The 13,309-nt window shown below is 49.6% G+C and overlaps 5 protein-coding genes across 5 annotated transcripts; 2 read left to right on the top strand and 3 right to left on the bottom strand.

The window, feature by feature from the left end:
• Nucleotides 1–1,239: 1,239 nt before the first annotated feature.
• K460DRAFT_57786 (uncharacterized protein) lies at nucleotides 1,240–1,667 on the bottom strand. The gene has a single exon (XM_040938537.1). It carries the CDS (start codon nucleotides 1,525–1,527, stop codon nucleotides 1,276–1,278), a length of 252 nt encoding a protein of 83 aa, XP_040789966.1. The 5' UTR covers nucleotides 1,528–1,667; the 3' UTR covers nucleotides 1,240–1,275.
• A 1,529-nt stretch (nucleotides 1,668–3,196) lies between these two features.
• K460DRAFT_57751 (uncharacterized protein) lies at nucleotides 3,197–3,660 on the bottom strand. The gene has a single exon (XM_040938536.1). It carries the CDS (start codon nucleotides 3,503–3,505, stop codon nucleotides 3,269–3,271), a length of 237 nt encoding a protein of 78 aa, XP_040789965.1. The 5' UTR covers nucleotides 3,506–3,660; the 3' UTR covers nucleotides 3,197–3,268.
• On the top strand, nucleotides 3,455–6,015 carry K460DRAFT_363476 (MFS general substrate transporter). The gene is made up of 4 exons (XM_040932828.1): nucleotides 3,455–3,690; nucleotides 3,802–4,216; nucleotides 4,269–5,697; nucleotides 5,749–6,015. The coding sequence occupies exons 2-4, from the start codon at nucleotides 3,926–3,928 to the stop codon at nucleotides 5,811–5,813; spliced, it is 1,785 nt and encodes a 594-aa protein (XP_040789964.1). The 5' UTR covers nucleotides 3,455–3,690; nucleotides 3,802–3,925; the 3' UTR covers nucleotides 5,814–6,015.
• A 2,054-nt stretch (nucleotides 6,016–8,069) lies between these two features.
• Nucleotides 8,070–9,197, top strand: K460DRAFT_281046 (mitochondrial phosphate carrier protein; the record flags this gene model as incomplete). The annotated part of the gene is made up of 4 exons (XM_040928460.1): nucleotides 8,070–8,204; nucleotides 8,289–8,868; nucleotides 8,931–9,118; nucleotides 9,174–9,197. 4 exons carry the CDS (start codon nucleotides 8,070–8,072, stop codon nucleotides 9,195–9,197), a joined length of 927 nt encoding a protein of 308 aa, XP_040789963.1.
• An 807-nt stretch (nucleotides 9,198–10,004) lies between these two features.
• K460DRAFT_374464 (WD40 repeat-like protein) lies at nucleotides 10,005–12,290 on the bottom strand (the record flags this gene model as incomplete). Its single annotated transcript, XM_040934670.1, has 5 exons — nucleotides 10,005–10,193; nucleotides 10,247–10,595; nucleotides 10,647–11,009; nucleotides 11,059–11,717; nucleotides 11,778–12,290. 5 exons carry the CDS (start codon nucleotides 12,288–12,290, stop codon nucleotides 10,005–10,007), a joined length of 2,073 nt encoding a protein of 690 aa, XP_040789962.1.
• Between the last annotated feature and the right edge of the window lie 1,019 nt (nucleotides 12,291–13,309).

Here is a 13,309-nt window from a genome sequence, read left to right as displayed (position 1 = left end):
CAACAAATCCATATTCGTTGTCACAAAAGGAAGCGAAGTCCCCTAGGATCAAGCTTGAAGAGACTTGGTAATTGGTCCAGTTACGTAGCTGATTGTTGGCATTAAGCCTCGAGCCATTTCAACATGAAACCGAACATGTTTCCAACTCAGAAGGTCATCTAACGGTTGAGCTTACGTGTAGTCTGCTGTCGTTAGCCCTATAGCCTGGAACTGGGAACATTTTCATCTAATAATATACTAGGCACGCGAAAAGAGGCCCATGCTGTAAGCACTCTATTGCGAATGTCGCGCATGGCTCGGGTGATAACAATCTTAGTGCATGGTCCACTGCGATTGACCGGAACAAAGAGCGAACCGTGGACTGTTCCAAGCTTGGGGTTTGTCGTAGAGTATATATTACTACCTATCGATATTCATAGTGTGCTCATATCTAGGTCGAGGTACTGACATCCAAGTAGTTGAAGGCGTCGTTATGACTCCGGACACCATGCCGTGCGTCATTCCTACCACTATAATACTGCAGTCCTGATAAGCCATCACCGGGAGGGGGTCGAATGGGTAAATCGAGCTTTCCGTATGGATGACAATTTAAATTCTTTTAACCTACTGATCTTGCTCTTTACAAGCAGCTATCACCCCCGCAGTATTATCATGGCACGGCAAGTTTATACCCACCAACCACGAAGCAAGTGTGGTTACAATTCGGTGCGACTGCATTTGTCGGTAACATGTGTACCCTCAAGAAGGCAAATACAAGACACATTCCTTGGTGATAGAAGCACATGAACTATACGACTCGTGCTATCACTTTTGTACCACCTGCTCGGTCCCGGTAAGATCAAGTAGTCATCTAAGACACTTGAACTTTAGCACGAGATCGAGATGGTATTACACTTGGTTGGCTTTTCAAATTCTCCGGTCTGTAGGCATCCTCCAGGTTTCACAGATCGACACAGTTCCAGAAAGTCGGATCAGTACTACGACCTGATGAAGGTCGGCTGCTGGAGCGACTCGTGCTCGACTGATCGAGCCAAACTACTGAGAGGAGCCATGAGTCTACGGCGGCCAATCATCGTTGCTTACAATCCCCACTCCAAGTATGTGGGTTTGTCCCAGACGAGAAACACGCACGTGGAGACGATGGTAATGTCAGCACTAGTAAAAGCAACGATGATTTCTTCAAACCTCGGTTCTGGGATATAGAGAAGATAAAATCGTTTAATAAGGACTACACGTATCACACCTAGCGGGTTTGGTTGCCTGGTGGTCCCCGCTTCAAGGTCCTCCAAGTTCCTTCGGAACGCAAACCAAGATTCCGGCACTCATTTGTTTACAATTTAATTGCGATAACGGATTTGGAGGACCATTGAGGTGGGGTTTGGTGGCGTTTCCATTTCCGGCGATGCTATATTGCCCAACTATTACACCAACAAGGAGCTGTACAAGGCTGACGAATGAGAGAATAATTTGGTGAAAGCAGTCGCCGAAGTGAAGCTGAAACGTGACATGGCGGCATTTTGAGTGCATAAGTGAGATGTAAAAGGGCAACGACAACGAAGCTGCAAAATAGCACTACTAGATTCCTGGAGGACTACGGATGCACCAGATACCGATAAGCGAGATTATTTGGGGGCCGGTGGCTGTTCCAAGCGCGTATTGAGGCATAAGGCTGAAGTCCTTCATGGATGGTTGCCTGGATATGCGCTGGTCCATGCTGCAGCTAAACTTTTCTTGCGCAATCCGAAACTCACTATGTTTTCATCGAGTATATGAACGCCAGTCAACCAACCGCATGATATGTCATCCATGGAACAAGAGTTGAAGCTACGAAATACGCCTGTTTGAAATCCATGTGTTCGAACTAACTCTGGATATGGGGAAAGAAGAGATTTAATAAATAGAGTGGGCGGGTAGAATGAAGGCAAGGCAGCAGGGACGATAGAGCGGTAAGTTTTAGCAATGGCTACATTTGCACAATTCATTATTTTCGATAGCGCATACTATGTGAACTATCGGTTACTGCTTTGGGGCCTTTATTCCGGGTCAAAGGACGTGGAAGGCCTAATTAGCTCACACTCACCGGTCTTCAATAAGCAAGGTTCAGTTCGTGCCGAATACACGTGGTAATGAGTCCTCCACCACTTGCTCTTCATTACTAGATGATATCGGACAAGTCCTCCTGCCTTTGCACTGGGAAATTCGCTAAGACCAAGTTACCTGAATTGACCTCCATGCTTCCTTTCAGCCTTCCTGTCGTCGACTTCGACGCCGAAATGGGTGGGTCGATTTTCCCTCGTTCACTGAGCCTTGATCAACAAGATTTCGTTTTTCAACAGATGTTACCGCCTTTAATTTTGAGTCAGACTTCAGCATCGTATGTGCCAGTCTGTCTACGATCATTTGATAACCCAACAAGGATCGTATCCATAAAATCTCCATCCTTTATGAACGCCTGAAAGCAACGCGCAGCGGAACCTCCACCAATAGTAAACTGAGGGATGCCTTCTTCGCTGTTCGACAACGCTAGTATTGTGAGGGTCACAAAAAAGCATAGTAAGACAACAAGGAGGACATTCGAAGCAGCTGCATACTAGGAAGATCTACTCCCATCTTAGGCGTGACTCAGATATGTAGAAGGTTTGTCCGAGTAAGCGAGAAGGCATACAACCGTGCGAATGCTCGTCGCAAGAATATTGAAAAAGGTGTGGGATCGTAAGACTTCACCGGACTTGAGCGAGGACTGCGGTACGACTTCCGAGTAAGATAATTGGGGGCTGAGGTCGCTGACGTCCCTTTGGTTTGTTCGGATCACCGGTCATAAGGCAATTGATTGCGTGTACCGCTGTGGCTCTAATTAGATCTCTAGGCCTCTGACGGAAGTTCGAGGAAGTTGCGAGGCTGGGAAATCGTATACTCGTATGCGATGACGAACCCAGGGCTATGTCGGTGCCTCTTCGGAGCGAGCTTTTATCAAGTGGCAGTGCGAGAAGGGAAGAATGTTTAACCAAGGACGAATTTGGCCATGGCTCGGTAACTATGGAGATTATCCGAATATGCGAGCGCGAATGTCCGCAAATAAGTGATATTCGGCCAGCTCTGTTTACAAGCAGCAGTCCCTCGTGAGCCACAGGGCTAGAGCGGGCGCGTTATCTGCACTCGTTACGAATACCTCTGCGTCTGTTATCCGTCTTTCGAGCGCTCGCATCAGAACAGCATATATTCTCCTTCTATACAAACCGAGGATTGGAATAACGTTAGCCGCTTGATGCTACGGTGTATCACCAAAACCACAATTGGAAACGTAAGCACTGTACGGTAGGACACGGCTCCCCCCAAAAAGAAATACGTTCACGAAATCTCTAGGCGATAGAAGTTCAAGGTCCAAATATGGAAGCAAAGCATGAAGTCGTTCAGGGGCGTGCCTGGTCGCATCCGCACTAGTGCATCCGCGGGAGAACGCGGCCGCCCGATGCCCGATCAGATCTGCGACAGATAACAACGTCATGAGTTGTTCCTTCAACGAACCAAGGAACGTTTGACTTATCTGACAATCTGTCAGCGCTCTTGGAGGGACAGCGGACCAAATGTCGCGGACCAGACCCTGAATACTCTTGTTCCTCCATCTTGCCACTCTTTGTCTCCAACCTACACAGTAGGTATTGTGACTAGCCGTGAGGCGACCTGTACTTGGTAAGTCGAAGCTCAGCCCTGCTCCGACATCGAGATTGATAAAAATGCGCGCGGCCTACTCCAGCTTGCCGTGTCGCGACGCATCTCTTGGGAATCCTCTGACTGGAGCAGCAGCAAAACCTAAACCATGCGCACGCGAACATAACCCGAAATCCTCCTCGAGCCCTCTCGGGTCTCCACAAGCACCGAAGAGCACTTTTTTCCTCAGCCGTAATTGAGAGACAACAAGCTCGCCATGGCTTCCAATACTGAAGCAACCTTCGTCGAGGACGTCGACATAGACCAAGAAATCCGATCGCGAACGCGACCAAATGCCTCCAAATCGAAGTCAAAGGTACCCCGCCACACGCCGAACAAGTCAGGGACTACTTCCATTGCAACCGAGAGCGACAACGAAGAGGCGCCACTTCTGCGTGCGTCAAGGGATGACGACGGAAGCGTGGATGTCGACGGCAGTGATGGTGGAGATGATGACTGGTTTGAAGAGGCAGACTTCAAGGGCCTTCCCTGGTGGAAACGACCTTCGGTAGGCATGCAAAGACATGGTACTGGATAAAGGAGGTATCTAACATATCTAGATATACTGGCTACTCCCACCATTCCTGATTTTCACGATAGCTTTCGGTGGCATCGTAGTTCCGAAAATCAATTTGATCATGGATTTAGTGTGTGAAGAATACTACGCGTCTCTAGAGACAGACCCGATATCAGGCCCCATGGATCCGGGACAAGACCGATGCCAGAATGACGCTGTCTCGTCCCGCTCTTCACTCTTCCTTCTCTATGGCAGCTTGTGCTCTGGCTTACTAGCAGCCATCACCAGCCCAAAAATTGGCTCACTCTCGGATCGATTCGGACGAAAAAGATTCATGGTATTGAACACGTTGGGTGCGTTCTTCGGCGAAGTGCTCACTATACTGGCAGCCAAGTACCCCGAGACCGTGCACGTTAACTGGATCCTGGTTGGCTATTGTCTAGAAGGCGTAACGGGCTCATTCATCGTCGGTATGGCGCTAGCCCACTCATATGCATCCGACTGTGTCCCGCCACAACGACGAAATGTCGCGTTCTCGTACTTCCATGCCTGTCTGTTCACGGGTATCGCGATCGGGCCCGCCCTGGCCGGCTACATTATCGACGCACGTAAGAAGTATGTTGGCAAGACGGATGCGGTGTTACTCATCTTTTACGTGGCATTGGGCGCTCACGTCTTCTTCATGGCATTCATCACTTTCTGTATTCCCGAATCGCTCAGCAAGTCGCGCCAGGAAGCCGCACGAGAAAAGCACGGAGAAGAGATGCAAAGGCTGGGCCCGGCGTCAGACTGGATCAATCAATTACGCTCCATCGACCTGTTACGACCTCTCAAAATACTTTGGCCTACTGGACCAGGCTCTTCATCCGCGATCCGCTGGAACCTACTGCTCCTTGCTGCCACAGACACCATTATGTTTGGTGTCGCAATGGGTGCAACGAGCGTCGTCCTCGTCTATACGCGTCGCCAGTTCGGTTGGCAGGAGCTGGAGTCCGGTCGCTTCGTCACCATAGTGAACAGCTGCCGCGTCTTCGCCCTGCTCATCATTATGCCGCTCATTACGCGCCTCTTCCGTGGCAAAACTAGTACATCTCGTTTGCCCAAATCTGGCTCCGACCTCTTCGACCTCTCCATCATCCGTGCGGCCATTTTCTTCGATACTCTCGGATACCTCGGCTTCGCGCTCGTCCGCAAGGGCGAGTTCTTCGCATTATCCGGTGCTTTGGCGGCAGTTGGCGGCATAGGCTCTCCTGCCCTTGGGGCGGCTTTGACAAAACATGTGCCACAGGATAAGATTGGCCAGTTGCTTGGTGCGATGGGCTTGCTGCATGCCGCTGCGAGGGTGGTGGGTCCGACGATCTTCAATGGCATTTATAGTGCAACCGTGGGTAGCTATAGACAGACAGTCTTCGTATGTCTCACAGCGACATTCGGCGTGGCATTCTTGTGTAGTTGGTTTGTTCGACCGCATGGTAAGTATGATGAGTCCTTGACGTGGATCCCGAAGGCTGACTCAGAGGCAGTGTACATCGACGACGATGACAAGCGTGCCACAGGCCAGAGTCTCACAGATGAGCAGGACGCATAGTGTGCACCTCTGTTCCCTTATTTTTCCTTGTAATATTCGGGTTCGTCAAAGAGAGACTTGAATCTCCTTCCGCACATTTCAGCATCAACAGCAATAGCGACGGCGTTGGTTGTGTGGTGGAGCGGATGTACGGCGGGCAATATTAGCTGTATTCTAGGCGCACCATTTCTAGCTTAGCTCTTTCTATCGCCAATTGCGGCTTGTCAATGGCTCGGTATCCGATTTCCCCGAGCTGAAGATCGACATTTCCAAGCCCATATTATGTCAAAATACGAACGTCAGGGGAGTTGCTAGGTTCCTATGAACTTCAGCCTTATATTTAACTGCTAATATACCCTTCACACAGCTCGACATCGGTCAAAGAAGGGCTTGTCTCTCTTCGGTAACAGCACCTTTCCATCAGTCCTAACGTGACCGAATCAATAAGTGGCGTAGCAAGTGTACATCAAGGCCAAGTTTCTAGTCGGAAGCCTACCAGCTGGGATTCATTAGAGAAGCATCAAAAAATATTGTCGTGAGTCGCGTGTACGAAGGAGCTCGTATTCTATAGGGGTTGGCCCTAATTCAACTGGTTCTGGAGCTCCTTTGTATTGCCCAGGTGAGTCCGCGAGGTTACTACTGGTTCTAAGACCTAAAGAGCCCCAATTAGGATCCTTGGCAGCGACTACTACTCTTGAGCAATAATGATCAACAAAGCATATACCATGGGTAAAAGCGAAAGTCTGGAGATCGAGGCAGTGATTGAAATGTATATAAACAGGTCGACGAAGCGTGAGGATCTTACTAGTCCAGATCCAAGCCCTTCTTTCAAGTTTTTCCCCAATTTACTGCTACTTTACTGCCCTTATTCCTTTCTCTTATATACACATAGATATCATCAGACGCAATGCACACTTCAATCTATATCATCCTCGCCCTCTCTATCGTCTTTGCATCAGTTCTCGCAGCGCCGACACCACAGCTTGACGACCCCTTGGGCTCCATCTCGAGCCTCTCAGCTAGGGAAAGCAACGTCCACGATGGCAGCAGCAGTAATAGCGGTAATGGACACTCTGTAGGAAATGGCAACAGCAACAGCAACAGCGCCACTTTCAATCCTGAAATAGAGCTGCCCGATATTACGTTGAGCCCTACGATCAAGTCAGTGTAACTGAAAATCTTGTTTCTTGGTACTCGCTAAAATCCTCGTAGTTTTTAGTAAGGATAAGCTCAAGAATGAGAACTATTCTTTGCCCGTGGTTGGGTCTCATCATACCTTTACAAGGTACAATTTTGCACATCGTAGTAGTAGGCTTCAGCGGCAATGTTTGTTGTAGGCGGTCTTGTATACAGACTTTTTTGGGAGGACTAGAACCACTCAGACAGTATTCATTGTTTAATACTCTTAAACTAGCTTGATTTCAAGACACCATTGTTCAAATCTCCCAAGTATAGAAGAATGTAAAACTTATCCAATCTTTTCCTCGCACCACATTTGGTTTTTCTTAAAGAATGCGAGCTTCAAGCGCAGTCTAAAATAATTTCCCTTTACAACTCCTCTAAGCATAGCATCGGACCAAGTAAAGATCCCAAGACTATAGTATAGAATCAATTTAAACATTACTAGAAATATTCGACAAGTATTCGGCGTAAAGCTACAAATCGTAGATATGACTGCTTCTTATTATTGACTTCCAACGAGATTTTAAAGGCTGTTTCGAGGCATCTAATTTAACTCAATTGACTACTTTGGGTTCTTTTGCGTTTTATACGGAAAGTAGGTATCATATGAATTATTTGTGTCCAGAATTGGGCGGACAATCTTGGAACCCCTAGCGATACGAGATTTTGTCGCCCCCTCCCCTGAAACAGAACAACAAGATATTCTCGAAGTGGGAACTATTAAATCGCACGAGACCACGATAGATAATTATTGGAAGGTCTGAAGGGTGCCCGGATAAGAGCTTGTCGATAAGCAAAATCAAGCTCTCGTCAGCACATTAGCGTGTCCCGCTCAGCGATCGACGTCATATGTACGGATGTTGCGGACATGGTTCCGCTAACACCGCTTCAATAAACTCTGTAAAGCTCTTTCAAGTCCTTTCTCCCAATATCCTCTCTTTGCTCATCGGCCTGCAATTGATACCCTATTTCTTTTCTTTGTTTGAAAGCGCTCGGGGAGCAGCTCATACTAAATCAACCTCGCGACGCGCCTCGTGTTGGATCCACACAAAGACTTGCGGCGATAAGAGCAATTAAAGCTTGACATACGGCGAAATGGCGAACAAACTAGACGCGATGAAGCCCCAGAAGAAGATTGAGCTCTTCTCTGGGAGCTACTTTGCTGCGTGCACGGTTGGCGGTATCATTGCATGCGGGCCTACACATACCATGGTCACACCTCTTGACTTGGTACGTTCATTTAATCATCTCTCTTCAAAACTGGGTGCTCTATCAGCTACACGTAGAGATATAGCTGCTAACGCATTCGTTCAGGTAAAATGCCGCCGCCAAGTCGATTCCTCCCTCTACAAATCCAACACACAAGCCTGGAAGATGATCTACTCCAAAGAAGGGCTGCGCGGCGTGTTCTTTGGCTGGACACCCACCTTTGTCGGCTACTCGATGCAAGGTGCAGGCAAATACGGCTTCTACGAGGGCTTCAAGTACCTCTACGGCGACAAGCTCGCACCTGGGCTGCCAAAACAGGTTGTGTACCTTGCTGCGTCAGCTTCCGCCGAGTTCCTCGCGGATCTTGCGCTGTGCCCGATGGAAGCGATCAAGGTGCGCATGCAGACTACGGTGCCGCCATTTGCGCATACACTGAGGGAAGGTTGGGCGAAAGTCATCAGGGAGGAAGGTGTGGGCGGGTTGTACAAGGGACTGTATCCGCTGTGGGCGAGGCAGATTCCGTATACCATGGTGAAGTTTGCGACGTTTGAAGAGACGGTCACGCAGATCTACAACTTTCTTGGCAAGCCGAAGGACCAGTTCAGCGGCCTACAACAGACCGGAGTGAGCTTTTTGGGTGGATACATTGCTGGTATCGGATGCGCTGTTGTTTCGCACCCCGCAGGTATGTTGACGTGATACGAGAGTTGTGTCTCGTAAAGAGTCAAGGCTAATGCACATGAACAGATGTTATGGTTTCAAAACTGAACAGCGACCGCAAGGCTGGTGAAGGCGCTGGTCAGGCCATTGGCAGGATCTACGGTAAGATCGGGTTCGGAGGTCTGTGGAACGGACTGCCTGTCCGTATCTTTATGATCGGTACTTTGACAGCCTTCCAATGGCTCATCTACGACTCTTTCAAGGTCTACCTCGGCGTAAGTCTTGTACTATGGTATTCGTTTATAGATTTGCAACTGACTGATTCCGCAGTTGCCCACTACTGGAGGTCACTAAGACACGGCATATTATTGTTGAGTACAACATAAGGTTTTTTTAGGATCACCGTTAGAAGAGACACATCCTCGTAGACGAAATACATGTACATGTATCGACGAGTCGCGGAAAGATATCGCACGGCGTTCTGGAGCAGAGCATACTTTTAGTCATGGCAACTTATAATAACGTCAATTCATGAAGTAGTTTTATCTCTCAGATACCTCCGTCGGGGGAAATATCTCGTAAACTTGAGATGATCGGGACCTGGACGTGTCTCGGGCGGGGAGCTTATTTTATTTACACTTGAGTACGGGACCATTTCTTACCCATTAGCGCTACTGCTCGTGCTTCTTGGTAGGTTATACTGAAACACTCTCATGTTCAGCATAGATACGAGAGCAACTGAAGAGGAAAATAGCGTTGTTTTATTCACACTGAACTCCAATACCTAGTCCTATACCAACACCCGCCTTATGGACATTCATAGATGTAAGCCTATATCCCAAACTATCCCAACCAAATCCATTCATAATGATGAGAGCCGAAGCCACCCCTTAGTGATATATGCAATAGACGCCTCAAAATGCAAATTGTCGAACGCTCTCTCCGCTGGTAGGTAGTATCAACAACATAGTCGCTCTCTTTTGCCATGTGCGCCCCCTTTTCTTGTCGTGGCCATGGCTGATGTTGCGCGCCAAAGTGGGTATAAGAATATGCAAGCGCAGCTACGCTCAGTCGGCCCAGGCCGCTTATTTTCAAAACAACTGTCATACGATCCAAAAAACTCGTCTGTAAATGTTCCTTATTGTTTGCCGCTGTCAAACGCTATGACTCTGCAGCATCGCCCATGGTGATGTCACCTGTGGCGTCTTCCCGAACTACTAGAGGCGACACTGTTGGTAATATGGCGGAGCGCGGGCGGTTATATTCTACATCCAGATGGTCTGGCATACTGGCAGGACTGGCGGAACGCGAGTCGATTTCATCTTCTGCTGGTGGGGAAAAGTCCCAAACCTAGCTATTGTTAGCATTATGCGGAAAGGTTTTCCAAAATCAATTTGACTTGCCTCCATGATTGTTCGACCACCCCGGCTGGCCATAATGACCGCCTTTTCTTCTTCGAATACAACCCTCCACACGGCTTCCGCAGGACTGCTGAGCTCTCTGACAAGCGTACCGTTCTTCACATCCCAGACTTTGACACGACCATCACTACCGCCACTAACTATCCGGGTGTTGTCGAACTGGAGGCTGGTAACACTATTGTCATGCGCAGCTAATCGATGAATAGCCTGGTAATTCGCGAGACTCCAGACGCGCACTGAGCCGTCTGATCCACCTGTCACGAGAATGTCTTCACGCATTTGGAGCTGCCCAACAAGGGAGGTGTGACCTTGTAGCACGGCTAGGCATTTTCTGCACGCAAGGATTAGCGTTGAATAACCTCGGGGTGCACAAATAACTAACCCGTCATTGGGATCCCATATACGGACACTTGTATCCAAACTGCCTGTTGCGATCTTCTTCCCATCGAATGCGATGGCGTAAATTTGGCTAAAGTGTCCTGTAAGAGTGCGCAAGCACTTGCCCTCGGATATACTCCAAATCTTAGCCGTCGTATCGTAGCTACCAGACACGACGATATCACCGTGTATCTCGAGGCACCGGACGCTAGCTTGATGACCAATAAGAACGTGCTTGCAAAGTCCTTTTTTCAGATCCCATATTCGGAGGGTGGTATCTCTTGAGCCGGATATTGCTGTATTCGCATCGGACATCTTCAGACACCGGACTGTCGAAGTGTGGCCGCGGAGTGTGAATTGGGGGAAGCTGTAGATGGCATTAGCACATATAGAAAGTGAGTTCGGGGCAGACGTACCCAGTTGCAAGATTCCACACACGCACATCGCGGTCGCATCCACCACTCACCAGGAGATCGCCCCATGGTACCATGGCCCAGACGCCCATAACGTGTCCCTGAAGGGTCTTCTGGTGATCTCCCACTGTGTCGAAAACGTGGATCTTTGCATTGTCAAGCGCTACAACAATGTACTTTTTAGTCAGATGTAAACTCGTTACTACGCCTTGATCTGGTGTGATTTGTCGTGCATCGCATACACCTCCGTTGCGCCACGCGGTCTCGACCATGTAGCGCTGCTTGAAATGTGACCGGTAGGAGGTTGCTGGTCTACGCTGTGATGACTTCCTCTTGGCTTCGCGATCAAGGCTCTGTGTCCGTAAGCCCTCTGTCCCGCCACTTGACGAAACTACTTCGAGGTGCTCCCTTGCTGTCACATCGTCTGTTCTTGATGTGCGGTCTTCGTTCTGCCACCAGGGCTTGGGCTCAGCGTCCTCCATTTCGTCGCCTCGGTCGTCGTTGTCTTCTTCTTCGCTCTTCTCCTCTTTTGGTAGCGCCCTAAATGAGTATTTCTGGCACAACAACCTCCAAGCACTGTCGTCGTTGACTAATTCGCGCCACTTTTTCGAGACTTGCGATGCTCGAGCAAGAGTAGTCGGGTCGTCCACACATTCAAGGATCTAGGTGACGTGTCAGCCTTACGTCATCTGACTTGAAAACCAGTTCTGATCAAAACCTACCCGTAGACACAATTCTGTAGGAAGTACCATGAATGGATCTTTCTTTAGCCTCGGGCTGACAAATTCAGCCACAAAGCTCAACTCCTGGCTGTCGCACAGATTGAGCAGTTCTCCAAGTAGTCGCAAGCGCTCTGCCCTGTTCATATCACTGAAGTGTGACCGTATATTTTTGATATGTGAGTCCTCATGTTCGGCTGCCGTGCTCCAGTCGGGTACTCGCTGAGTGGGTGTGGGACTCGGCGCAGGAGTCGGTGGCGATGCGGGCGCTGAAGGGAGAAGATTGTGCGGTATGGTCGAGGACAGAGGACTAGTAGGAGTGATTATAGGCCGTGGAGCTCCTGACCGCGACATCCTACTTGGCTTTCGAGCATGGGCGGCTGGCGAGTTGAACATGGCGGCTCGGGACGACGAGGCGGTTGCCGATGCGGCCATGTCGGTATCTGAATCCTCAATGTGTGCACTCGAAGTGTGCTGGTCATCGCGCTGAGGACTGAAGTAGTCGTCGTGATCCATGGCGGCTGGAGGGGACTGGCCGCTCATTCAGGCTTCGGGTGTGGAATCGCGCACCTTGTGAACCGCGCCAAAGGACGCAGGCAAGGGCAAGGGATTGTATGCGGTCCGCGACGGTAGGGACATGTACTGGAAAGGCGGATCGAGTAAGGAGAGAGGTTGTTGCGGAGAGGGGGCCGGAAGCGTTTCGAGGGCGCTCAACGCTCGACAGGCACGCTCGTCGAAGATGAAGAGCCAGGGGGAAACGGAGCAAGTCGACGCGGCACTAGAATTCAGGACGGACTGGGGGTATCACGCGCAAACGCAGCACAGGCAAGGACAGGCGTGAATGTCGCAGAGTGGTGACGCGGGTCAGGAACTGGGACCACGGAGGTGAGATGGGATGCCCCGAGCGTCGCGCCCTGATGAACGCCTCGACCTCCTCCTAAGCCTGTTGCGCAACACGTACGTGACTACAATGTTTGGTCCCTGCAGCTCGCCTGCTTTTTTGCCATGGCATACATGAGACGAGCTGAGTCTAGCCTGCATGACAAACTTTCTTCCAGCAGCTGTGAAGGGAAGCATGCGCTGACGTGCCAAATTTAGCTGCTCTTCGCTCAAACGCCCGCCTCTTGGTCAGGGGATCAGTCGTGTCTCACAGGCTTTTCTGGCGGTACCACGGAGCTTAGCAGCGTACACGTCCAATGCGCAGACCAAGTAAGAATGGTTCACGATATGAGGCTATAGGATTACCATCTTGGGCGACACTGAGTGATGGCTTGGCTTGGATACTTCTGTCAAAGCAAGCCTCTTGACGGATACATGCATCTTGGCGTGCAGGCTTCACTGGAGTGTCTTGGTCACCTAACCATCATGTTGCACAACTGAACTGCAATTCGATTAGTCTACATGGACTATCAAGCTTCTTGACCGTTCTGTAGCACAATGCCGTCGCCTCATGGCCGCTCCGAGGTTTAGGCCTTGAATGATCATTTCCGTTGGACGTTTTTACGTCCATGGCTGTTCGCAGCCTGTCTTTAACC

This window comes from Cucurbitaria berberidis (genome assembly GCF_010015615.1).
Source record: "Cucurbitaria berberidis CBS 394.84 unplaced genomic scaffold K460scaffold_2, whole genome shotgun sequence".
Taxonomy (NCBI): domain Eukaryota; kingdom Fungi; phylum Ascomycota; class Dothideomycetes; order Pleosporales; family Cucurbitariaceae; genus Cucurbitaria; species Cucurbitaria berberidis.
The sequence above is the reverse complement of the archived record's forward strand: the minus strand, read 5'-3'. Positions and strand labels throughout refer to the sequence as shown.

Excerpts from the sequence above, each read along its gene's own strand:
- K460DRAFT_57786 (XM_040938537.1), bottom strand. The coding sequence starts at position 1,527 with ATGCACTCAAAATGCCGCCATGTCACGTTTCAGCTTCACTTCGGCGAC.
- K460DRAFT_57751 (XM_040938536.1), bottom strand. The coding sequence starts at position 3,505 with ATGACGTTGTTATCTGTCGCAGATCTGATCGGGCATCGGGCGGCCGCG.
- K460DRAFT_363476 (XM_040932828.1), top strand. The coding sequence starts at position 3,926 with ATGGCTTCCAATACTGAAGCAACCTTCGTCGAGGACGTCGACATAGAC. Across the intron at positions 4,217-4,268 it reads CCTGGTGGAAACGACCTTCG|ATATACTGGCTACTCCCACC; the intron begins GTAGGCATGCAA and ends TAACATATCTAG. Across the intron at positions 5,698-5,748 it reads TTGGTTTGTTCGACCGCATG|TGTACATCGACGACGATGAC; the intron begins GTAAGTATGATG and ends ACTCAGAGGCAG.